The following is a 25,068-nucleotide window of genomic DNA, read 5'->3' on the forward strand; positions in this document are numbered from 1 at the left end:
AAAATAAATATTTTCTATCTTTCGTGCAAATGTGTAACATGTTCAAATATCTTTCAATTTTTTTTTAATTAATATTTCTTTTTATAAATTTGATTTATTTTCTTATCTTTTTTTTTCTTTTTCTTTCTTTACTTTTTTTCTTTATGGAAAACAGTGGTGCAATTTTATATCCTTTCTTAATAAGTTTTAATCTTAATTATGTAATTTTATTTTAATTGTAAATGACAAGTAATTGAACTTAATTAAGTATGTAAGTGATTATTGTAAACGAATTATAATGTGTGTATATATATTGATTTAAATAAATCTAGGTGTATATTGCATACATTAGAAAATATTTATAGCTCTTGAATATGAAAATTCATGATAAATTTATAATTTTTCTGAATGAATCATGGTCAAGAGTTTGAATAAATTTGATATGTATAATAAATTTGATATGCATTCTTATTTTAGCGTTTCCCTATATATATATATATATATATATATGTGGTGTATATATAGTGGGATTAGTTAGTTTTAATTATTGATGTGGTGCTTACCTTATAATGACTAATTGGTCTAAAACATGTCAATGTCAATATTGATGTGGTACGTGCTTTCCAAATTCTAATATTTTAATTTTCAATTGTGTATTTTTGTTTATTTTAATTAAAAAATATCAATAGGAAATTTATTGGCAAAATGATTTTTTTTAAGACGTGAAATTTGTAAATTTGTAAATTTTTTATTTTTTTTAAAGACATGAAATTTGTAAATTTCCTATCTTCTTTTCCATATTTTTTGCACACTCAATTTTTTTGTTCTTAGCTCTTAGCTCGATTTTCTTCACATTTTCATAAATTTGTCATTGAATTTAATACCCAATTCAACATTATGCAAGTTTAAAATTATATTCGCCGCGCATAGCGCGGGAGGTACACTAGTCTCAGTTTGGTTTGTAAATAAATAATTTACTAACTTAACAAATTATGTTTGAGTTGTGAAGTATGTGAATAATTAAACAAAAATATATTTTATTAAAATATTTAAAATAAAAAAGGGTTAATTACATATAATATTACGAAATTTGCCCGAAATCCATTTTTCCCAATATCTTTAAAAATTCCATTTTTTATCAAATACTTTGACATTTATTTAATTTTCCCATAATTTTTTTTCCGATGACCGAAAAAATGACATAGCAGTGATGTGAATTTAATTTTACACGTAACACTGACGTGGAATATATATAAATTTTAAATTACATAAATAATAATAAAAAAACCCTAATTTCTTTTAATTGCTCTTTTTTTTTCAGACAAAAGGAAATTAACGATTGTTTTCAGTTTGCAGCGTCGAAGTGTTCCTTTCTAGACCAGTGTGGAAGTCTTCATCACCTCAGCAATTCAGCAAAATTCAAAAATATATATGTACATACCGCTCGGTGACGACAACAGTAGAAAGCGCGGCCCAGATTCTTCATTATTTTTGAAGTTTCAACATTTGCTACTTGTTTACACCTACAAACAATGAAATTAGAGGAAGAACCAAAAGAAAAGGAAGAAGAAGACATCTTGTAGATTGAAGAAGAAGGAAACGAGAAAGAAGACTAAGAGGAAAAACTAGATGGTGCGATAATACTGTAACAGGAGGAAGAAGAGGGGCACTGCTTTTAATTTAGAAACTAGGGTTTTAATGTTTAAACTGAATCGCAACGTTTAATTTATCGGAATGACGTGTGCCGGCGAACCACATCAGCGCCACGTCAATTCCGATTTGAGGGGGAAAAAATAGTGGGGAGAACCAAATAAAAAATGAATAAATTAATCAAATTTAAGCTTTAAGCTCGGGATCATATAAATCAGCTAAGTACGTATTAAGTTCATGAATTTATATATAAATATATATTTTTTTGTGTTTGAACTTAGCTCCATTTTTTTTATGAATGTGAAATTAAAGCTTAAACTCAGTTCGTTCGTTGAATAATGAAATTCTTATCAAATTTCCTGATATAAGAATTTAGATAACTAGTCTCATATACAATTCATTAAACAATGAAATTTGGATAAAAATGATAGCCACCCAATAACCCGGCTAATTGAAATGCAACAAAAAAGATTTAAACTAAAAAGGGGGGAAATGAGGATAGAAGTTGGAAATTGTTTAGTAAAATAGAGGAAGATCGGCTCGAAAATAATGAATGGTGAAAAACAGAGGGGCTGAAGTCAGCCAAGGAGCGTCGCTTCATATGTCATGACTTCATCGAGATTGCTGAAGTCAGCGCAGCTTCTTCGTTCTCTGGTATGTAAGAGAATTCCCAACACCAGCAAATTGCATCTAATCTACGATGATGAGTTGGAAGGATATGATGATTGTTTGTGGCAGCCTACATAAACTCCTAAACTATCCTCATGCAATGCAGATCGGCTCAAGTGTGCATTTCCGGTATCTCTGAAGAAGCTGTTACTGTCAAACTGCAGTCTTGTCTGGAATGATCTGACAATCATCGGTTCTTTGCCCCATTTAGAAGATTCCGTCAAGGGACACAACTGGAGTCCAGTTATCAAATGTGATCTGAGATGTTGGGATGCTGACAGCTCCCATTTCCCAGTTTTGAAGAAGCTTAGGCTTGTGGGATTGATGCACATGGAAGAGATCCCTTTGGATATTGGAGAAATTCCGACGCTTGAAATTATCAGTGTGGTTAGATGCAGTGAGTCTGCTGAAATTTCGGCAATGAAAATAAAGGAAGAACAAGAGAGTCTAGGAAAGTGGGAAAGGCAATCATTGCCAGAAAGGGAACCTCATGTTTAGTGATTCGAGCTTTTGTAAAGAGCTGAGATTGTGGAGATAGTGTAAGCACAAGCAATCTTCGTAATCTGTCCAGACATCATCAAAAACCACGCGCAGTTTCTTGATGTTGGGAATTCTCTTGCACGCCTCCTCCGTCCATCTGAAATTCACTACTTGCACAAGTGTTCGCAAGTTCCTCAAGACACAAGCGTCATCTTCCTGGTCACTCAGGGGAGGATCAGGGAGACGAATTTTGTTGCACACGACGTGCCTGAGTTGTGACATCTCCCAAATTTCAGCTGGTGCATCGACTAGTCCACACCTTCCTTGAAAGATCAACGTTTGCAGATTCTAAACAAAGGATATTGAAGAAGTAAGATCGAACTCAGCGAAATTAGCAGGATTATAAGCAAAGAACCGCAGCTTACACTTCCTTGATAGATCTCCCACTGAAGAATCCTCACTCGCATACCAAACTCTCGCAGAAGAAAAGAACTTATCTTTTTCTGCTAAGCTTATGCATAGGTTTCTGAGAAGATCATGAATGCAGACAGATGTAACCTTTCCATTCTTACGATACTTACCAACTAAAACGAGGTTCCTGTCAATGAGATCCTTTAAGTAATCCTCTGCAACCTCTTCCAAGACTCGAGCAGCTTTGGGCTTTAGAAATCCCTCAGCAGTTCGCGAGACTGGAATCTCGCGATCCTCTTGAAAAGTCCCCATATAAAGGAAACATGGCTTCAGATGAGCAGGCAAATGGCTATAACTCGAATACAACACATTTAAGCATTGGTCTCCCTCTCCTGAACTCAAAATTGATCTAATGTTTTCTAACACATTGTGCCAATATTCAACTGTCTTAGCTGACTTCTGAAGAAGCCCTCCGATCACAGTGACCGACAGAGGAAGCCCTCTGCACATTTTGGCTATATTGATAAAATAAACAACAAAAAAATAAAATCTTATAGCATCCATAGCTTGAATTACCTGCTGCAGATCGACCGTGCATCCAAGGCTTGCTTGATTGGATACAGAATGAATTCGATCCACGATTCAATCACGTGCGAGATTTGTCTCTCGAGATGTTGTGCCTGTTTACTACCTCCACCGTGATTATAGGCCTCTATGAAATCAGCCTTTTTCTGAAGGAATTGGATCTGATTGATTGTCGAGAGAGAAAGCAGAGCTGCATAAGCCGCCATTGCCGATGATTTTGGAGGTTCCAGAAAAGGAAGCCTGTTGGGTATCTTCGCCTAGCCGGAGGTTCACCGCTTGGTTCCCGACCGTCCTGCCGCCTTCACACGGCACTCTAGTGCCAAGGTTCACAGTTAGATTCTTCTCCTTTGACTTCTTCTTCTTCTCCTTATTTCTCTTCACCTCCAGCTTCGTCTACTACCTGCGTGTACCTGCAAATCACCAGAAACACAGCAAGTTAACAGTTCAAAGAGGGAAACAAAAGAAAACAGAAAAAGAAGAAAGTCCAGAGAAGATTCAAGGTGGGAAAATGTGTCCTCGGGACACTTTGGCTCAGATTTTCCCACGGTAGACTTGGCTTCTTCCGGCAGCTCAATGATCAAGGCTCAGGGAAACAGGGAGAACTAATCGGCACTCAAGTCTCGCTTTGCACAGCCACCAAAATCCACAGTGTATCACCAAACAGGAATCCAACGGTCAGGAATCCGGCGATACACGCAATCAATCGGAGCGAGGTTCACACACACAGTCACCAAACAGGAAACCACCAACAGGAATCCGGCGACACTTCGGGAAGGAATAGCAGAGCCTTCCGATCAAACAGTGTGTAAAACTCCCTCTAAATGGAAAGCCAATGCAGCGGGGATTAAAAGGGGTCGAGCATTAAAGTCGAAGGTGGGGAAACGAGGAGACGGGGCGGTGGAAGGGCGGTGGAGAGAGGAAGACAAAAGGTTAGGAGGGGAGAGAGAGGAGCGGCGCAGGGGAGTGATGATATGGGGGGGGGGGGGGTGATTTGGACTTAGGGTAAAAGAGGGTGAGTGATTTTGGGCTTGGGTTTGGGTTGGGAATTAATGATATTGGGCCAACACTCCACATTCCACCTTTGGCACAATGATCATTAAGTCACCAGGGAAGAGCCTGCCTTTGATTTGAGCTTATCATCACAGCCATTTTTACTATCATCCTATCATAAAGACAAGATAATAGAGGGTGAGAAAAATATTAACATATTAATCTCAGTCTCAACACCAGAGACCAACCCAAGGAGAAATCACCATTTCTCAAACCCAAAGGGTTATCATTGAAGACACAACAGACACACACACACATGCACTCAAGCAACACCACACAAGACACACAGAGCAGACAACAAAAGACAAAGCAAAACCAGACCAGCACACACAAACACAGAGCAAGCAGACTCACAGAGCAGCGCTCATGACGAACGACAGGGGAACGACACAAAACAAACAGGGCACACACAGAGCAGGCAACAAAGATAAAGCAGACACACAAGAGACGCAAAACAAACTCAGAGCAAAGCTCCAACAGACAGAGCAAAGCTCAGACACAACAGAAACACAAAATGTCATCCAAACTCTTTCTTAGTAAATCCCTTAACAACAAGCCTAGTTTTATATCTCACATTATCAATTTCATGCTTGACTTTGAACAACCATTTGCACTCAACAATAGAACATTCATCAGGCTTTTCAATAAGTATCCAAGTTTCATAATTATTAGTTTTATTCATAACATGCTCACGTCCGGGCTCATCATGCATGATTGGTCCATTCTCAACCACAGGGTTTACATCCAAATTGAATTGGGGATCCACCTCAAAAGGAGCAGTGGGGGTAAGCATAAAATCATATCTTTCATGATCAAAGGATTTCAGTTTCTCCACCTCACTTGGAGCATCAGATTATGAGGATTCAGTCAAACATGGAATGGTAAGTTCATTAAACACTACATCCCTACTGATGCAAGTTCTAAACCCAGGGATAGACCTATCCCTCACCATATAGCAGTTGATCATAATGACAGAAAAGGCTCAAACTGCTGCAGGCAGCAAAACTCAAGACAGCAGCCACACAGACACAAACAAAACAACAGTCAACAAGCAACAACCCAGAGCAGAGCTCAACAAACACCAGAGCTCACACAACCAATCCAGATAAGCCCCTTTCTCCCTTGATTTCCAGGATACTCGCACGAGGAGACTCCTTTAAAGGAGAATCCAGACGAACTGGACCAAATGCAAGGGAGAACCTCACTTGGCTTTGAATGCCAGGGTTTATCGAGATTTCAGACAACACGCGGAAGCACAAAAGAAAACAGGATCGCAAGATACTAAGATCTTCAACAAGCAAAACATGCAAAACACAAACAACAGCAACAACACCAACCCTAGAAGCTAGGAGTTTCAAGATCAAGCCGATTTACCAGAGCCGTCTCTCCCAGGAAGGGGAGAGGCTGGACCTACCTCTTTCCTTGCTCGTCGGGAGCGAATTGGCGCAGCCCGAAGGGGCGGCGGGGTGAAGGAGGTGCGGTCGGAGGGTGCCCCGGCTAGGTCACCGTGGCTCTGATACCACTGTTGGGTATCTTCGCCTAGCCGGAGGTTCACCGCTTGGTTCCCGACCGTCCTGCCGCCTTCACACGGCACTCTAGTGCCAAGGTTCACAGTTAGATTCTTCTCCTTTGACTTCTTCTTCTGCTCCTTATTTCTCTTCACCTCCAGCTTCGTCTACTACCTGCGTGTACCTGCAAATCACCAGAAACACAGCAAGTTAACAGTTCAAAGAGGGAAACAAAAGAAAACAGAAAAAGAAGAAAGTCCAGAGAAGATTCAAGGTGGGAAAATGTGTCATCGGGACACTTTGGCTCAGATTTTCCCACGGTAGACTTGGCTTCTTCCGGCAGCTCAATGATCAAGGCTCAGGGAAACAGGGAGAACTAATCGGCACTCAAGTCTCGCTTTGCACAGCCACCAAAATCCACAGTGTATCACCAAACAGGAATCCAACGGTCAGGAATCCGGCGATACATGCAATCAATCGGAGCGAGGTTCACACACACAGTCACCAAACAGGAAACCACCAACAGGAATCCGGCGACACTTCGGGAAGGAATAGCAGAGCCTTCCGATCAAACAGTGTGTAAAACTCCCTCTAAATGGAAAGCCAATGCAGCGGGGATTAAAGGGGTCGAGCATTAAAGTCGAAGGTGGGGAAACGAGGAGACGGGGCGGTGGAAGGGCGGTGGAGAGAGGAAGACAAAAGGTTAGGAGGGGAGAGAGAGGAGCGGTGCAGGGGAGTGATGATATGGGGGGGGTGATTTGGACTTAGGGTAAAAGAGGGTGAGTGATTTTGGGCTTGGGTTTGGGTTGGGAATTAATGATATTGGGCCAACACTCCACAAAGCCAACAGACTGAGACTTCCAAATTGAGGAGATTTACTTCTTCTCTATGCTGAGCTGTCGTGCCACTCAATTTTCAGGCATCATTTTGCTATTTAAAAAACAAATTATTTTTCTAAATAATTTTATAACTAAATTAATAATTTTATTTAGCTGCCTCTGGATCATAGAGATAATCTAATGAAGGCTCCTCTTAATTTCTGAAATATTTGAACTTGAAGGCCCTCATATCCTACACTCTCTTCTTCTTCCTTCATTTTCATTTACGAAATTTGAGCAGACTCACTGCATCTAATTGTTGCTGGTTGTGAAATAAATGCAAAAAACTTGTAATTTCCATGGCTCAGTTGTGATCTTTTAGCTACAAGATTGTAACTGGAAGTTTTTTCTGTACTGATTTATTGCATTAACTTGGCTTTAATCTCACAAACTATATGTTTTGTGATGAATCTCACCCTAGAAATATCTGCCATCCTAGAAATAACATTATTTATCTGGAACTTTTTTTTTTTTTAATTCTGTATCCAATCAAGCTATGGATGCTATGAGGTTCTTATTTATTTATAATTTATTTTAGTACGGTATAGCCATTTAAAATCAGATTTAGTGTCCATCGTTATCGTTCCCCAACACTTGTTCCTCACAGATCTTTCATCCCCACAAAAATTCTTAAAACCATCGTTTCTTCCATGGTTCCATAAAACATTTCTTCTCTTTATCAAATACATTTTTTTTATTAACCTGGGCTGGCGGAAGAAAACAGTTGATACCAAATATAAAATCAAACACATAGCAAAATTGACAATTTCAATTCGTCTGCGAAAAATGAGAGACTTACAATAAAAATGGGAATTCTTGATGAAGAGTAACTAATCGTAGAGATAATCTAACGACCGTTCATTAAGAAATCTCCAGGCTGAATTCATAATTCGAACTTGAAGGCCCTCATTTCCTAGACTCTCTTGTTCTTCCTTTATTTTCATCGCCGAAATTTCAGCAGACTCACTGCATCCAACCACACTGATGATTTCAAGCGTCGGAATTTCTCCAATATCCAAAGGGATATCTTCCAACTGCTTCAATCTCATAAGCATAAGCTTCTTCAGAACTGGGAAATGGGAGCTCTCTGCATCCCAACATCTCAGATCACAACCAACAATGCTCAAGAATGTAAGGCGGCTAAACTCCCCGTTAACCGGACGCCAGTTTCGTCCCTTGACGGAATCCACTAGCTTGAGAGCTTCTAATTGGGGCAAAGAACCGATGATTGTTAGATCATTCCAGTCAAGACTGCAGTTTGCGAGTGACAGCTTCTTCAGAGATACCGGAAATGCACAATTGAGCTGATCTGCATTGCATGAGGAACGGTAAGAAAAGGTGGAAACTAGCTTTAGTGATTGAAGTTTATGTAGGCTGCCAAGATTGTGGAGATGGTCTAACAAGCAATCATCATATCCCTCCAACTCATTATCGTAGATTAGATGCAATTTGTTGGTGTTGGGAATTCTCTTACACACCTCCTCACTCAACCTCAAATTTACTGCTTTTATCAGTGTCTGTAAGTTTACCATGACAACACAGTCATTTGGAGGAGGAGGAGGATGGGGAAGATAAATCCGTGTGCACTCCACATGCCTAAGTTGTGACAAGCTCCAAATTTCAATTGGTGCAACGACAAGTCTCGCATGAATTGTCAATGTTTGCAGGTTCCAAATGAAGGATATTGAAGAAGGAAGCCTCACCAGCAAGAAGTACGGAGATTGGAAAGTAAGGCACCGCAAGTTCAAGATCTGCATTATATTTACCGTGAAACAGTCGCTAGCCACAGTCAAAACTCTCAATAACTTGAACACAACCGGCAGCTTGAACCCTCTGCATACTAGAGAACGAAGAAGCTGCGCTGATTTCAGAGCATCAGACATCTCAGGAACATCATCACTCTTGATGAAGTCATGACATATGAAGCGACGCTCCTTAGTCATGTTGTCGAGTGCCCTTTTGGCATAGAAGAACTTGTCTTTCTCAGAGACTTTGAGGAACAGATCTCTTATCCGATCGATGGGGCGACACTTCTTAGTCATGTTGTCGAGTGACCTTTTGACATAGTGATAGAAGAACTTGTCTTTCTCAGAGACTTTCAAGAACAGATCTCTTATCAGATCGTGAAGTCGACAAGACCTAATCTTCCCATTATATCGATGTCTGCCAACAAGAACAAGATTCCTATCAACTAAGTCATTCAAGTACCCCTCTGCAATCTCTTCTAACATTTGGGCTCTCTTCGGTTTGATAAATCCTTCAGCAACCCAAAGTTTGATGATTCGTGATGCACGAATCTCACTGTCCTCCTCAAAAATTCCCATATAAAGAAAACATGGTTTCAGATGAGGGGGCAAGTGATTATAGCTTAAAGATAACACATCTAAGATCTCTTGCTTCTCCATTGAATTGGGGATTGATTTTATATTCTTGGCAACATCCTCCCAGAATCCTACAGTCCTAGGCGATTTGAGAAGAAACCCTCCAATCACAACAATTGACAAGGGTAGTCCTCTGCACAATCTAACAATCTCATTTCCCACACTTTCTAGTTGAGGATAAGGGCAATGCTCTTGCTGGAAAGCGTTTCTGCAAAACAACACCCAACTTTGATCCTTTTTTAAAGGTTTCATGGTGAAGCAAGAACTAGAGCTACAATCACTAGCCACATCCGACAACCTAGTAGTTAAAACGATCCGACTTCCATTCCCATTATCAGGAAAGTAACGCTTCACCTCATCCCAAGCTTCGACACTCCATATATCATCTAATACAATCAGATATCTTCTTCCCCATAAAGTTTGATGCAACTCTACCTCTAAATCATTCCCACTTCCACTTTGCCCTATGCTAGAGAGAAGTTTTGAAAAGATTTCTTGTGCACTGTATTGTTGAGATACAGTAGCCCAAGCACGAATGTCAAAGTGTCTCTGGATGAGTGAATTTTCATAAACATTTAGAGCAAGCGTGGTCTTACCCGTGCCGCCCATCCCCACAATCGAGATGATGTGCTGCTTGGGTTGATGTATGGTGAGCTTGTCCATGATGTGGATCACGTCGTCTTCGAGTCCCACCGGAGAAGCCTTTCCGGTGGTGGTGGTGAGAGGTTGTTTCTCCTCCACAACATCCACGTCACCATGTGCAGCTTGCTCCTCTCTCGCTCGCCATTTCTCCTTAAGCTCAGCACCCTTTTTCATGATACCATCCATTTCTTCAATTATTTGTTGCAGATCCGACAACGAGCATCCATGACTGGATCCAGCATGAATTTGATCGACAATGTGTGATTCAATAACATCTTCAGCTGCGTGAGCTGCAGATGCGATTTGACTCTCCAGATCTGATGCTTCTCTGCTACCTCCATCAATATTAGTGTTGGTTATCAAGTTGAGCAAGCCATCAGCCTTCTCCCCAATGGATTCAATCTGTTTCTTGTCGAATACAGTTGAAAGGCGAGGATGGCTCATCATCTGCTCAATGATGTTCATCACAGAAACCAGAGCTGCATAAGCTGCCATCTCAAATCAAAGTCTAATTTTGTTGAAATTTGAGGAATCTGAACGACGATTGACGTAATCTGCTAAGAAATAAGTAATCAAGTTGTTTTATTTTCCATTAGCTGTGATCCACAACAATCTCATTATTAAAGTTCTTTTAGCACTATCTCATTATTAAAGTTTCTTTTCCTTTTCTTAAAAAAAAAAAGTTTCTTTTGCTTCACTAAAAAATCAATATATTATGTGCTCCACAATCTCTTTATTGATACTGAATCATCCTTTTAAATATCATTTTTAGTTTCCTTATTTTCTATAAAATCAAAAATAAGATCCAATTTATCATTTCGTCAATTCACAAAAATATATCATAACCTATTTTTAATAACAATTTGACTAATTTGTGTACCCGTTTCTTCGCTCACTAACAATTTGACTAATTTAATTAACTTGATCACCTAGTCTTCTAAAATGGTAGCTAGAAATGCTTGTGGATCAAGTTGTAAGCTTGCTGTCATTTTCATAGAGTATTTCATCTCTGTTGTTGTGTTTCGCGTTGCTTGTGCTCAGGATGATGCTACGAGATCTATGATAGATCTATGGTACTGAAATAAATGCAAAAAACTTAAAATTTCCATGGTTCGGTTGTGATCTTTTAGCTACAAGATTGTAAGTGGAAGTTTTTCTGTATTGATTTATTGCATCAACTTGCTTTAATCTCACAAACTATATGTTTTGTGATGAATCTCACCCTAGAAATATCTCAAATGAATGTTGTTGTTATTATTATTCAGTATAAATCGTGTGAAGCTTAGAACTAAAGTTGCTAGAATTGAAAGTGTTGTTTGAAGTCGGAGGGGTTTAGTTGCAAAGTCTGAATAGCGGAGGGACTTAGTTTGCAAATTAGAATAGTTGGCAGATCTAATCTGGTCCGTTGGTGCAGATCGTGCGGTTGGGATTTAATCTTTGTTTTCAGTTAGTTATAACTAACTGAACGGGAGTCTTCGTCTTCCTCAACTCAGCTCCTGCAACTAGTTCAAGAAAAATACACAGAGAGGAAAGAATTGTGAGAGGATTGAGAGATTATCTTTCAGAGTTAGATTTGATTTTCGATGTATTTCTTTTCGATTCAAAGTTATAGTCTCTGTGATTCTAAGTTTGTTTGGTGAATAAAAGTAGATCGATTTCCTTGGCCCGTGGATGTAGGTTGAAAAACCGAACCACGTAATTGTTGATATGGTAGCTAGCTTTCGTGCTTCGATTAGAGTTCTTTGGAAATGATACATCCTCCCTCGAAAAGGAAAGGAAATTTGCTAGAAGCTATCAAACTGGTCTTTATATACAGATGGATTTATCCCACACAAATTGATAGCATTTTATGTTGTTAACAATTAACACGAAGTTTGAAGCGACTCGGTGAGTCTTTCCAACCATGGAAACACTTGCGTTTATGTTGCTTCAAGGTGGGAATATCGGAGATAATGATTTATTGGGGAACAAGTGTGGGAGAATGTTGCGAAAGAAAGAACACAAAACCTTCAGCACATCTGCGTTGTATCCTGCCCGGATCCTAACCCAACTATACTATCCTGTCCGGATGTCAAGTATTAGTGTCATTTTGATATAGTGTTATTTATATAATATGATAGTATCATTTGTAAAATAAAATAATGTTAGTTAGTGTTAGTGTCATTCCAAGAAAAAACGGGCCTGAATAGTTCAGCTGGGTCAGGATCCGAGTATGGTACAACCCGAGTGTACAAGAGACCACCTCAATAAAGAAATAACTTTTTTTTGATTAGATTGGCTGAAGAAAGCCGTTCATACCAAATATAAAATCAAACACACAGCAAAATTTACAACTTCATTTCCTGCTATCAATCTTAGAGAAATAACTAACCACGTTTTGTAATAAAGAAAGTTGGCTGCCTCAGTCCAGCGCCTTATTATTTCTGGTAATGTCATTTGTAATTGTTGTTCTTCATAGTCTCTCTTGGATGATGATATTTGGAATTGAAGGCCCTCATTTCCTAGACTCTCTTGTTCTTCCTTTATTTTCATCGCCGAAATCTCAGCAGACTCGCTGCATCTAACCACGCTGATCATTTCAAGCATCGGAATTTCTCCAATATCCAAAGGGATCGCTTCCAAGTGCTCCAATCCTTCAAGTCTAAGCTTCTTCAAAACTGGGAAATGGGAGCTGTCTGCATCCCAACATATCAGATCACAGCTGTCAATGCTCAAGAATCTAAGGCGGAGAAACTCCCCGTCAACCGGACTCCAGTTCTGTCCCTTGACGGAATCACCTAGCTCGAGAGCTTCTAATTGGGGCAAAGAACCGATGATTGTTAGATCGTTCCAGTCGAGACTGCAGTTTTTCAGTGACAGCTTCTTCAGAGATACAGGAAATGCACACTTGAGCTGATCTGCATTGCATGAGGATCGGTTAGAAAAGGTGGAAACTACTAGCTTTAGTGATCGAAGTTTACGTAGGCTGCCAAGATTGTGGAGATGGTCGAACAAGCCATCATCATAGCCCTTCAACTTTTTAATGTAGATTAGATGCAATTTGTGGGTGTTGGGAATTCTCTTACACACCTCCTCACTCAACCTCAAATTTACTGCTTTTGTCAATGTCTGTAAGTTTCCCATGATAAATCTGTGTGCACTCCACATGCCTAAGTTGTGACAAGCTCCAAATTTCAATTGGTGCAACGACAAGTTCCGCATCACTTGTCAATGTTTGCAGGTTCCAATTGGAAAGTAAGGCACCGCAAGTTCAAGTTCTGCATTATATCTTCCACGGAACAGTCGCTAGCCATAGTCAAAGAACGAAGAAGCTGCGCTGACTTCAGACCATCAGACATCTCATGAACATCTTCACTCTCGATGAAGTCATGACATACGAAGCGACACTCCTCAGTCATGTTGTCGAGTGCCCTCTTGGCATAGAAGAACTTGCCTTTCTCAGATACTTTCAAGCACAGATCTCTTATCAGATCGTGAAGTCGACAAGACCTAATCTTCCCATTATATCGATGTCTGCCAACAAGAACAAGATTCCTGTCGACTAAGTCATTCAAGTACCCCTCTGCAATCTCTTCTAAGATTTGGGCTCTCTTCGGTTTGATAAATCCTTCAGCAACCCAAAGTTTGATGATTCGTGATGCACGAATCTCACGGTCCTCCCGGAAAATCCCCATGTAAAGAAAACATGGTTTCAGATGGGGGGGCAAGTGACTATAGCTCAGAGATAACACATCTAAGATCTCGGCAACATCCTCCCAGAATCCTACAGTCTTAGGTGATTTGAGAAGAAACCCTCCAATCACAACAATTGACAAGGGTAGTCCTCTGCACAATCTAACAATCTCATTTCCCACACTTTCTAGTTGAGGATAAGGGCAATGTTCTTGCTGGAAAGATCTTCTGCAAAATAACACCCAACTTTGATCCTCATCTAAATGTTTCATGGTGAAGCAAGAAGTAGAGCCACAACCACTAGCCACATCAGACAACCTAGTAGTTAAAACGATCCGACTTCCATTCCCATTATCAGGAAAGCAACGCCTCACCTCATCCCAAGCTTTGACACTCCATATGTCATCTAATACAATCAAATATCTTCTACCACATAAAGTCTGATGCAACTGTAGCCCTAAATCATTTTCACTTCCACTTTGCCCTATGCTAGAGAGAAGTTTTGAAAAGATTTCGTGTGCACTGTATTGTTGAGATACAGTAGCCCAAGCACGAATGTCAAAGTGTATCTGGATGAATGAATTTTCATAAACATATTGGGCAAGCGTGGTCTTACCCGTGCCGCCCATCCCCGCAATCGAGATGATGTGCTGTCGGGTTGATGTATGGTGAGCTTCTCCATGATGTGGATCACATCGTCTTCTAGTCCCACCGGAGAAGCCTTGCCAGTGGTGGTGAGAGGTTGTTTCTCCTCCACAGCATCCACATCACCATGTGTAGCTTGCTCCTCTCTCGCTAGCCATTTCTCCTTGAGCTCAGCACCCTTTCTCATGATACGATCCATTTCTTCAATTATTTGTTGCAGATCCAACATCGAGCATCCATGACTGGATCCAGCATGAATTTGATCGACAATGTGTGATTCAATCACATCTTCAGCTCCGTGAGCTGCAGATCCGATTTGTCTCTCCAGATCTGATGCTTCTCTGCTACCTCCATCAATAGTAGTGTTGGTTATCAAGTCGAGCAAGCCATCAGCCTTCCCCCAAGGGATTCAATCTGTTTCTTGTCGAGAGCAGTTGAAACGCATCCCTGACTTGCTTGACTGGATCCAGCTAGAATTTGATCGATAATGTGTGATTCAATCACATCTTCAGCTGCGTGAGCTGCAGATGCGATTTGTCTCTCCAGATCTGATGCTTATTTGCTACCTCCATCAATATTAGTGTTGGTTATCAAGTCAAGCAAGCCAACAGCCTTTTCCCCAAGGGATTCAATCAGTTTCTTGTCGAATACAGTTGAAAGGTGAGGATGGCTCATCATCTGCTTAACATTGTTCATCAATGAAACCAGAGTCGATAATTTTATTTAGCTGCCTCTGGATCATAGAGATAATCTAATGAAGGCTCCTTTTAATTTCTGAGATATTTGAACTAGAAGGCCCTCATTTCCTAGACTCTCTTGTTCTTCCTTTATTTTCATTGCTGAAATTTGAGCAGACTCACTGCATCCATCCACACTGATAACTTCAAGTGTCGGAATTTGTCCAATATCTAAAGGGATCTCTTCCAAGTGTTTCAATCCCTTAAGCCTAAGCTTCTTCAAAACTGGGAAATGGGAGCCGTCTGCATCCCAACATCTCAGATCACATTTGACAATGCTCAAGAATCTAAGGCGGAGAAACTCCCCGTTAACCGGACTCCACTTCTGTCCCTTGACGGAATTGATTATTTTGAGAGCTTCTAATTGGGGCAAAGAACCGATGATTGTTACATCATTCCAGTCAAGCAATCTGCATTACATGAGGAGTTACAAAAGCTGGTTGAACAAGCAATCATCATATCCCACCAACTCATCATCGTAGATTAGATGCAATTCTGCTGGTGTTGGGAATTCTCTGCTGTTGGTTATCAAGTTGAGCAAAGGGATTCAATCTGTTTCATACTTCCCAAATAGGAGGCAGTTAAAAACTATTGACAACTGAAAAACAATTAATACACAGATAGAGCTCAGCAATAACATATCTCTCTCTCTCTCTCTTCCATCACTTGTTCCTATACTATTTCTTCCAGCAGTTCTTGTTCAAGGTGATGCTTTTTCTATTTTTCTTTTTTTCTCCCCAAGAAAACTAATTGCATTATTTTCTATGCTCAGTTTTCAATGATGACAATGAACCTCAGATTTTGACACCACAGGAGGTATTGGAGGATCTCGAGTTCAAATCTCACTAAAAGATTGCCAGGCATCAACTTACAAACTCAGACAAAACAGAGATCTTGATTTCAATCAAGAATTCATATACATAATGCTTACATTGTGAAACTAAATTAAATGTAGCTCCAATTTGCATATACAATGTAACTCCCAATCCAAGCAAACAGGTGAGACAGAGAGAGAGAGGGGCACTTTATTATATGTAGAAAACATAGAGATTACATAAACATCACAACTACAAAATTGAAACATTTTTAAATCATCATAACATAAAGATTAAATAAACAAATAAGCAATTGTACTTTCCCCTTAATCTCAATTGCAATAATTCCTGACCTTCAAACACAACATAAAACCTAACTAGAATAGAAGTCCTTTGGTACGAGTTTCATAACCTTATTAAACAGAACACTATCTTTACCTTGCCTTTTCACAGGTTCAATCAACATCGAATATGCAGTTTTGTCAAGTGTGCATCCCCTTGAATCCATCTCTTCCAACAGTTGCATTGCATCATGCATCTTGTTCATTTTGAGAAGACCTCGAACAAAAACATTGTATGTTACACTATCAGGCAAGCAACCGTTGTTTACCATTTGTGCCATCAAATCCTTAGCCTCCTCTATCTGCCCTTGCTCACAAAGTGCACCGATAAGGATTGTATAAGTTATGACGTCAGGCTGCAAGCCCTTGGATAGGAGCTCATGGAACAGATCTTTAGCCTCCTCTATCTGCCCTTGCTCACAAAGTGCACCGATAAGGATTGTATAAGTTATGACGTCAGGCTGCAAGCCCTTGGATAGGAGCTCATGGAACAGATCTTTAGCCTCCTCTATCTGCCCTTGCTCACAAAGTGCACCGATAAGGATTGTATAAGTTATGACGCCAGGCTGCAAACCCTTGGATAGGACCTCACGGAACAGATCTTTAGCCTCCTCTATATGCCCTTCTTTGCAAAGTGCACCAATGAGAATATTATATGTTACTACGTTCGGCTGCATACCTTTAGATGGAAGCTCGTCAAAAAGATCCTTAGCCTCCTCCATCTGCCCTCCTTTGCAAAGTGCACCAATGAGAATATTGTATGTTATGACATTAGGCCGCAAACCTTTGGATGGAAGCTTGTCGAACAAATCCTTTGCTTGTCTAACATTGTTGTCATTACACAATCCTTCAATCAGAATACTGTATGTTACAATGTTCGGAATAATGCCTTTATCTTCCATGGTATGCAACACCGAAAATGCATCAACAATACGATGAGCTCCGCACAAACCATCCAGCAAGACATTGTAAGTCTTTATATTCGGAGACACTTGTAGAGCTTCCATCTCTTTAAAAAGCTTCAACCCGTCTTCACATTTGCCTTCACGAAATAAGGCCTCTAGCATTATGTTATAAGAAACCACATCGCGCTTTAACCTTTTGTAGGGAATTATGGTAAAAAGATGTGAAACTTCGTTGACTCGCCCCTTTTTGCAATACCCGTTCATCAATGCACAATAGCTTATGATATCGGGCTTCATTTCAGAGCTCAATGCCAATTGGAAAATGCGTTCAGCTTCGTCCATTTTCCCTTGCAAACAATATCCGTTAATCAATGCATTGTATGTGACAATGTTGGCCTGAACATCAAGCTCCTTCATAAACACCAACATATGCTCCGCCTCTTCGACCTTTCCATCTTTGCACCAAGCATCCACAAAGATATTACACGTCACCACATTTGGATAGACCACATCAGCTATCATCTTCTTTAACATGTCTTCAGCCTCATCCATTCTTCTCCTTTTGCATAACCCCTCAATTATTGAATTATATGTCACGACATTCGGTGAAATCCCCTTATCACCCAAAGTGGAGAAGAGTTGGAGAGCTTCTTCCATCTTTCCATCTTTACATAGACTATCAATGACTGTAGTGTAAGCATACACATCGGGTTTGCAGCTCCCTCTTCCTTTTTCCAATGAGCAGAGCAAATCAATCGCCTGTAGAATATCTCCAGCTTTGCATAACCCATTAATTATAGTACTATACGTATACTCGTCGGGCTCGCACAGTTGGTAGGCCGACAGCTTCCCCAACAATTTAGCTGCCTCTGGGATCCTTTCAACAAACAGAAGGCCTTTCACGAGAGTGTTGAAGGTCACCACGGTAGGCTCGAACCCACGCTTGAAAAAACTGCCTAAGATCGCAAACCCAAAATCAGGCCTTTTGAGTTGGCAATAGCAATCAATCGCAATACTCAACGTGTAGTGATTTACAGGAGCATCCCTTTGAAGCATTTTTTCGTACAGATGAAGTGCAGCAGAGTATTGTTTCAGCTTCACCACAGTACTCAGCAATTTCGTGAAAACAGTAATAGAAGGAAGCGGCTCCGTTCTCATCATATCCCGAAATAGAGCGACGGCATCATTGGGCTCACGTATAGATTCAAAATCGAATCTATGATAGGCGGAGAAGTGTCTCCTCATTTGGCAGCTGGCATTATCAAAATGAAAAATGGGTAGAAGAAATGATTGATAATGTGGAGAGGCGATGGAAAAAGTGGAGAATTTAGATGAAGAATTCGAACAAATTCTAGGCAGAAACATGGCGGCGTGGTTGTGAGCCCTGAAGTTCGAAGCTGAAGAATTGGGGAAGAAGGAGAGTTAGGGTTTTGTGAGAATAAAGGTGAAAAATGAGCTTTGCGGAATTGGAAAGGTAAAGTAGATGTGGTTATTTCGATTCATGATGAGCCGTTGGATGTTGTTGATCAAATCTCAGTTTGGTGTGTAAATAAATAATTTACTAACTTAACAAATTATGTTTGAGCTTGTGAAGTATGTGAATAATTAAACAAAAATATATTTTATTAAAATATTTAAAATAAAAAAGGGTTAATTACATACTCCCTCCGTCCCACTAGACTTCGCACTTTTGAGTTGGGCACGGAGATTAAGAATAAAGGGTTAAGAGTGTAAAGTAGGTAGAGTCCACTTATTTTATGTGAGTAGAGAAAGTAGAGACCACATACTATTTTAGGAAAGTGCCAATTCTAGTGGGACAAATAAAAAAGGCAAGTGTGCCAATTCTAGTGGGATGGAGGGAGTATAATATTAAGAAATTTGCCGAAATCCATTTTTCCCACTATCTTTGAAAATTCCATTTTTGATCAAATACTTTGACATTTGTTTAATTTTCCCATGATTTTTTTTCCGATGACCGAAAAAATGACATAGCAGTGATGTGAATTTAATTTTACACGTAACACTGACGTGGAATATATATAAATTTTAAATTACATAAATAATAATAAAAAAGCTCTAATTTCTTTTAATTGCTCTTTTTTTTCAGGCAAAAGGAAATTAACGATTGTTTTCAGTTTGCAGCGTCGAAGGGTTCCTTTCCAGACCAGTGTGGAAGTCTTCATCACCTCAGCAATTCAGCAAAATTCAAAAATATATATATACATACCGCTCGGTGACGACAACAGCAGAAAGCGCGGCCCAAATTCTTCATTATTTTTCAAGTTTCAACATTTGCTACTTGTTTACACCTACAAACAATGAAATTAGAGGAAGAACCAAAAGAAAAGGAAGAAGAAGACATCTTGTAGATTGAAGAAGGAAACGAGAAAGAAGACTAAGAGGAAAAACTAGATGGTGCGATAATACTGTAACAGGAGGAAGAAGAGGGGCACTGCTTTTAATTTAGAAACTAGGGTTTTAATGTTTAAACTGAATCGCAACGTTTAATTTATCGGAATGGCGTGTGCCGGCGAACCACATCAGCGCCACGTCAATTCCGATTTGAGGGGCAAAAAATCGTGGGGAGAACCAAATAAAAAATGAATAAATTAATCAAATTTAAGCTTCAAGCTCGGGATCATATAAATCAGCTAAGTACGTGTTAAGTTCATGAATTTATATATAAATATATATTTTTTTGTGTTTGAACTTAGCTCCATTTTTTTATGAATGTGAAATTAAAGCTTAAACTCAGTTCGTTCGTTGAATAATGAAATTATTATCAAATTTCCTGATATAAGAATTTAGATAACTAGTCTCATATACAATTCATTAAACAATGAAATTTGGATCAAAATGATAGCCACCCAATAACCCGGCTAATTGAAATGCAACAAAAAACTAAAAAGTGGGGAAATGAGGATAAAAGTTGGAAATTGTTTAGTAAAATAGAGGAAGATCGGCTCGAAAATAATGAATGGTGAAAAACAGAGGGGCTGACCATCAATGTATTTCTAGAAATTCAACTTTACTGCACACGTTAGCATCCTAGATTTAACATTATTTGTCTGGAATAGAGATTCTTTGGTATAATTTTTTTAAATCTTATTAAATAAAATACTATCTTTTCATTCCCTTCTCACAACTAGAATATGGGGATCTTAGAAGTTTTATCTTTAAGCTATAGTCACTTGCGCCCTCATCTGAAAACGTGTTTTCTTTATCTGAGAAAGACAAGTTCTTCTATGCCAAAAGGGCACCTGACAACATGACCAAGGAGCGTCGCTTCATATGTCATGACTTCATCGAGATTGCTGAAGTCAGCGCAGCTTCTTCGTTCTCTGGTATGTAAGAGAATTCCCAACACCAGCAAATTGCATCTAATCTACGATGATGAGTTGGAAGGATATGATGATTGCTTGTGGCAGCCTACATAAACTCCTAAACTATCCTCATGCAATGCAGATCGGCTCAAGTGTGCATTTCCGGTATCTCGGAAGAAGCTGTTACTGACAAACTGCAGTCTTGTCTGGAATGATCTGACAATCATCGGTTCTTTGCCCCATTTAGAAGCTCTCAAGTAGAAGATTCCGTCAAGGGACACAACTGGAGTCCAGTTATCAAATGTGATCTGAGATGTTGGTTTAGCCAAGTGGGGAAGGCAAGCCTCTTGCTCAGCAAATCCACTGGATATCGCGATATGCAGAAAGGGAACCTCATGTTTAGTGATTCGAGCTTCTGTAAAGAGCAGAGATTGTGTAGATAGTGTAAGCACAAGCAATCTTCGTAATCTGTCAAGACATCACCAAAAACCACGCGCAATTTCTTGATGTTGGGAATTCTCTTGCACGCCTCCTCCGTCCATCTGAAATTCACTACTTGCACAAGTGTTTGCAAGTTTCTCAAGACACAAGCGTCGTCTTCCTGGTCACTCGGAGGAGGATCAGGGAGACGAATTTTGTTGCACACGACGTGCCTGAGTTGTGACATCTCCCAAATTTCAGCTGGTGCATCGACTAGTCCACACCTTCCTTGAAAGATCAACGTTTGCAGATTCCAAACAGAGGATATAGAAGAAGGAAGCTTGAACTCGGAGAAATTAGCAGTACTATAAGCAAAGAACCGCAGCTTACACTACCTTGATAGGTCTCCCACTGAAGAATCCTCACTCCTATACCAAACTCTCGCAGAAGAACTTTTCTTTATCTGCTAAGCCGCCATTGCCGATGATTTTGGAGGTTCCAGAAAAGGAAGCCAACAGACTGAGACTTACAAATTGAGGAGCTTTACTTCTTCTCTATGCTGAGCTGTCGTGCCACTCAATTTTCAGGCATCATTTTGCTATTTAAAAAACAAATTATTTTCTAACTAAATTATAACCAAATTGATAATTTTATTTAGCTACCTCTGGACCACAGAGATAATCTAATGAAGGCTCCTTTTAATTTCTGAAATATTTGAACTTGAAGGCCCTCATATCCTACACTCTTCTTCTTCCAAGTTTTTCTGTACTGATTTATTGCATTAACTTGGCTTTAATCTCAGAAACTATATGTTTTGTGATGAATCTCACCCTAGAAATATCTCACATGAATGCCATCCTAGAAATAACATTATTTATCTGGAACTTTTTTTTATATTCTGTATCCAATCAAGCAAGCTTGGATGCACGGTCGATCTGCAGCAGGTAATTCAAGATATGGATGCTATGAGGTTCTTATTTATTTATAATTTATTTTAGTAATGTATAGCCATTTAAAATCAGATTTAGTGTCCATCGTTATCGTTCCCCAACACTTGTTCCTCACAAATCTTTCATCCCCACAAAAATTCTTAAAACCATCGTTTCTTCCATGGTGAATTATAAAATAAAAACCGCTTGCTTTAAACCATAAAAACATTTTTTTTATTAACCTGGCGGAAGAAAACCATTCATACCAAATATAAAATCAAACACATAGCAAAATTGACAATTTCATTTCCTCTGCGAAAAATGACAGACTTACAATAAAAATGGGAATTCTTGATGAAGAGTAACTAAAATAAAAGTTTGTTAGGTTTTGTGCAACTTGCTCGCTAACGTTTATAAAAATATATCAACTAGTAGTGTTGGCCCAAAAAACCAAATTAAGTATGTTTGAATCAAGTATGTTTGAATCAAGTATGTTTGAATCAATTGCTAACCATATTGAACAAGTAACATAAATATGTGCTTGAAAAAAATATTTAATGTTTGGTAACTAAAAAACAAACAAAGCAAATATGGAGTATTGGGTTACTCAAGTTCAACTCCCATTAAGTTCAAATGTTTGGTACAAGCAAGTAAGCTTGTGAAGTAAATAGGCAAATTGGAGTTCTGATTTCAATCAAATATGTCTTTTGGTATAAATGTCTTAACCTTATTAAAAAGAACACTATCTTTACCTTCCCTTTTCACATGTTCAATCAGCATCGAAATAGTGTTGACACCAAGTGTGAATCCCCTTGAAACCATCTCTTCCAACAACAGAATTGCATCTTGCGCCTTGTTCGATTTGAGAAGACCTTGAACAAAAACATTGTACATCACACTATTAGGCAAGCAACCATTGTTTACCATTTGCATCATCAAATCCTTAGCCTCCTCGATTTGACCTTCCTCACAAAGTGCACCGATAAGGATTGTATAAGTTATGACATCAGGCTGCAAACCTTTGGATGGGAGCTTATGGAACAGATCTTTAGCCTCCTCTATCTGCCCTTCTTTGCAAAGTGCACCAATGAGAATAGTATATGTTATGATGTCAGGCTGCAAACCTTTGGATGGAAGCTCATGGAACAGATCTTTAGCCTCCTTTATCTGCCCTCTTTCGCCAAGTGCACCAATGAGAATATTGTACGTTATGACATTAGGCTGCAAACCTTTGGATGGAAGCTTGTCGAACAGATCTTTTGCTTCTCTGACTTTGTTGTCGTTGCACAATCCCTCAATGAGGATACTATATGTTACTATGTCTGGAACGATGCCTTTATCTTCCATGCTATGCAACACAGAAAATGCTTCACTGATTCGATGAGCACTGCATAGACCATCCAACAAGATACTATAAGTCCTTATATTCGGAAACAGTTGTAGAGCTTCCATTTCTTTGAACAGCTTCAAGCCATCTTCGCATTTGCCTTCACGAAATAAGGCCTCTAGCATTATGTTATAAGAAACCACATCGCGCTTTAATCTTTGAGTGCGAATTATGTTAAAAAGATGTGAAACTTCATCGACTCGCCCCTCTTTGCAATACCCGTTCATCAAGCTATTGTAGCTTATGATATCGGGCTTCATTCCAGAGCTCAGTGCCAATTGGAAAATGCGTTCAGCTTCGTCCAGTTTTCCTAGCATACAATATCCATTCATCAATGCAGTATAAGTGACAATGTCGGGTTGAACATCAATCTCCTTCATAGATACCAACATATGTTCGGCCTCTTCCACCTTTCCATCTCTGCACCAAGCATCCACAAAGATATTACATGTCACCACATTTGGGCTGACCAGATCAGCAATCATCTTCTTCAAAACGTGTTCAGCCTCGTCCATTCTTTTCATCTTGCACAACCCTTCAATTATTGAACAATATGTCACAACGTTGGGTGAAATCCCCTTATCACCCAAAGTGGAGAAGAGTTGGAGAGCTTCGTCCACCTTTCCGTTCTTGCATAGACCGTCAATAACTGCACTGTAAGCATAGACGTCGGGTTTGCAGCTCCCTTTTCCTTTTTCCAATGAGCAGAGCAAATCAACCGCCTGGAGAATATCTCCAGCTTTGCATAACCCATTAATTATAGTACTATACGTATATTCGTCGGGCTCGCACAGTTGGTAGGCCGACAGCTTCCCCAACAATTTAGCTGCCTCTGGGATCCTTTCAACAAACAGAAGGCCTTTCACGAGAGTGTTGAAGGTCACCACGGTAGGCTCGAACCCACGGTTGAAAAAACTGCCTAAGATCGCAAACCCAAAATCAGGCCTTTTGAGTCGGCAATAGCAATCAATCGCAATACTCAACGTGTAGTGATTTACAGGAGCATCCCTTTGAAGCATTTTTTCGAACAGATGAAGTGCAGCAGAGTATTGTTTCAGCTTCACCACAGCACTCAGCAATCTCGAGAAAAGCTTAACAGAAGGAAGCGGCTCCGTTCTCATCATATCCTGAAATAGAGCGACGGCATCATTGGGTTCACGTATAGATTCAAAATCGAATCTGGGATAGGCGGAGAAGTGTCTCCTCATTTGGCAGCTGGCATTATCAAAATGAAAACTGGGTAGAAGAAATGATTGATAATGTGGAGAAGTGATGGCAAAAGTGGAGAATTTAGATGAAGAATTCGACAAAATTCTACCGAGAAACTTGGCGGCGTGGTTAGACCTCATTCTTGGGATAGTTTTGTAGTTGTGACCACTGAAATTAAAAGCTGAAGAATTGGGGAAGCTCGCTGTTGAAGAAGGAGAGATAGGGTTTTGTGAGAAGAAACGAGATTTGGGGAATTGGAAGTGCTAGCTGGGGAAGAAGGGTAAAGTAGATCTGGTTATATTTGAGCCAATCTCAGCCGTTCAAAGAGTAATCGCATTTGAAGAGAGGAAAACGCATTTCATTCTCTACTTTATAATTTATGATGTTATTTTCCTAAAGTAGCTCTCAATTTCCTACCAATTTAATAAGTTCTTAAGATTTTTTTTGTTCTT

At 39.5% G+C, this 25,068-nt stretch overlaps 5 protein-coding genes across 7 annotated transcripts; all 5 read right to left on the reverse strand.

Moving 5' to 3' along the window:
• Window positions 1-1,960: 1,960 nt before the first annotated feature.
• LOC130999365 (toMV resistant protein Tm-2 netted virescent-like) lies at window positions 1,961-4,702 on the reverse strand. The gene is made up of 2 exons (XM_057924893.1): window positions 3,766-4,702; window positions 1,961-3,691 (listed from the first exon to the last, which is right to left on the reverse strand). The coding sequence occupies exons 1-2, from the start codon at window positions 3,978-3,980 to the stop codon at window positions 3,127-3,129; spliced, it is 780 nt and encodes a 259-aa protein (XP_057780876.1). The 5' UTR covers window positions 3,981-4,702; the 3' UTR covers window positions 1,961-3,126.
• Window positions 1,961-25,047, reverse strand: LOC130999319 (putative pentatricopeptide repeat-containing protein At1g12700, mitochondrial). Of its 3 annotated transcripts, XR_009093468.1 has the most exons (3): window positions 22,773-25,047; window positions 21,487-21,655; window positions 1,961-3,126 (listed from the first exon to the last, which is right to left on the reverse strand). XR_009093468.1 is itself a non-coding variant. In XM_057924836.1 (2 exons), the coding sequence occupies exons 1-2, from the start codon at window positions 24,754-24,756 to the stop codon at window positions 22,794-22,796; spliced, it is 1,911 nt and encodes a 636-aa protein (XP_057780819.1). In that variant the 5' UTR covers window positions 24,757-25,045; the 3' UTR covers window positions 22,515-22,793. The 3 variants fall into 3 exon arrangements, 2 of the variants coding, with proteins under 2 accessions (XP_057780819.1, XP_057780818.1); XM_057924836.1 differs by lacking the exons at window positions 1,961-3,126; window positions 21,487-21,655 and having other exon boundaries at window positions 22,515-22,892; window positions 22,945-25,045; XM_057924835.1 differs by lacking the exons at window positions 1,961-3,126; window positions 21,487-21,655 and having other exon boundaries at window positions 22,516-25,045.
• On the reverse strand, window positions 4,142-10,728 carry LOC130998783 (putative late blight resistance protein homolog R1A-10). Its single transcript, XM_057924189.1, has 5 exons — window positions 8,107-10,728; window positions 6,507-6,516; window positions 6,199-6,405; window positions 6,025-6,112; window positions 4,142-4,184 (listed from the first exon to the last, which is right to left on the reverse strand). Exons 1-5 carry the CDS (start codon window positions 10,726-10,728, stop codon window positions 4,142-4,144), a joined length of 2,970 nt encoding a protein of 989 aa, XP_057780172.1.
• LOC130998784 (putative late blight resistance protein homolog R1A-10) lies at window positions 13,434-16,151 on the reverse strand. Its single transcript, XM_057924190.1, has 5 exons — window positions 16,081-16,151; window positions 15,340-15,697; window positions 15,117-15,228; window positions 14,522-14,898; window positions 13,434-14,474 (listed from the first exon to the last, which is right to left on the reverse strand). Exons 1-5 carry the CDS (start codon window positions 16,149-16,151, stop codon window positions 13,434-13,436), a joined length of 1,959 nt encoding a protein of 652 aa, XP_057780173.1.
• Window positions 16,356-18,785, reverse strand: LOC130999315 (putative pentatricopeptide repeat-containing protein At1g12700, mitochondrial). The gene has a single exon (XM_057924832.1). It carries the CDS (start codon window positions 18,711-18,713, stop codon window positions 16,476-16,478), a length of 2,238 nt encoding a protein of 745 aa, XP_057780815.1. The 5' UTR covers window positions 18,714-18,785; the 3' UTR covers window positions 16,356-16,475.
• Window positions 25,048-25,068: the final 21 nt, after the last annotated feature.

This window comes from Salvia miltiorrhiza, chromosome 8 (genome assembly GCF_028751815.1).
Source record: "Salvia miltiorrhiza cultivar Shanhuang (shh) chromosome 8, IMPLAD_Smil_shh, whole genome shotgun sequence".
Taxonomy (NCBI): Eukaryota; Viridiplantae; Streptophyta; class Magnoliopsida; order Lamiales; family Lamiaceae; genus Salvia; species Salvia miltiorrhiza.

Bases quoted from the DNA above. Each gene is read 5' to 3' on its own strand.
- LOC130998784 (XM_057924190.1), bottom strand. From the start codon at position 16,151: ATGCCTGGCAATCTTTTAGTGAGATTTGAACTCGAGATCCTCCAATAC. The intron at 14,899-15,116 runs GTAGCAAATAAG...CTATTGATGGAG, and splicing joins CAACACTAATATTGATGGAG to GTAGCAGAGAAGCATCAGAT. The intron at 14,475-14,521 runs GTAAGACCACGC...TCATTCATCCAG, and splicing joins TGCGGGGATGGGCGGCACGG to ATACACTTTGACATTCGTGC.
- LOC130999319 (XM_057924835.1), bottom strand. From the start codon at position 24,756: ATGAGGTCTAACCACGCCGCCAAGTTTCTCGGTAGAATTTTGTCGAAT.
- LOC130999365 (XM_057924893.1), bottom strand. From the start codon at position 3,980: ATGGCGGCTTATGCAGCTCTGCTTTCTCTCTCGACAATCAATCAGATC. The intron at 3,692-3,765 runs GTAATTCAAGCT...CAAAATGTGCAG, and splicing joins GCACGGTCGATCTGCAGCAG to AGGGCTTCCTCTGTCGGTCA.
- LOC130998783 (XM_057924189.1), bottom strand. From the start codon at position 10,728: ATGGCAGCTTATGCAGCTCTGGTTTCTGTGATGAACATCATTGAGCAG. The intron at 6,113-6,198 runs GTAAATCGGCTT...TGCTTGTTGAAG, and splicing joins TCCTGGGAGAGACGGCTCTG to ATCTTAGTATCTTGCGATCC. The intron at 4,185-6,024 runs GTTCTCCCTTGC...GGTGATTTGCAG, and splicing joins GGCATTCAAAGCCAAGTGAG to GTACACGCAGGTAGTAGACG.
- LOC130999315 (XM_057924832.1), bottom strand. From the start codon at position 18,713: ATGTTTCTGCCTAGAATTTGTTCGAATTCTTCATCTAAATTCTCCACT.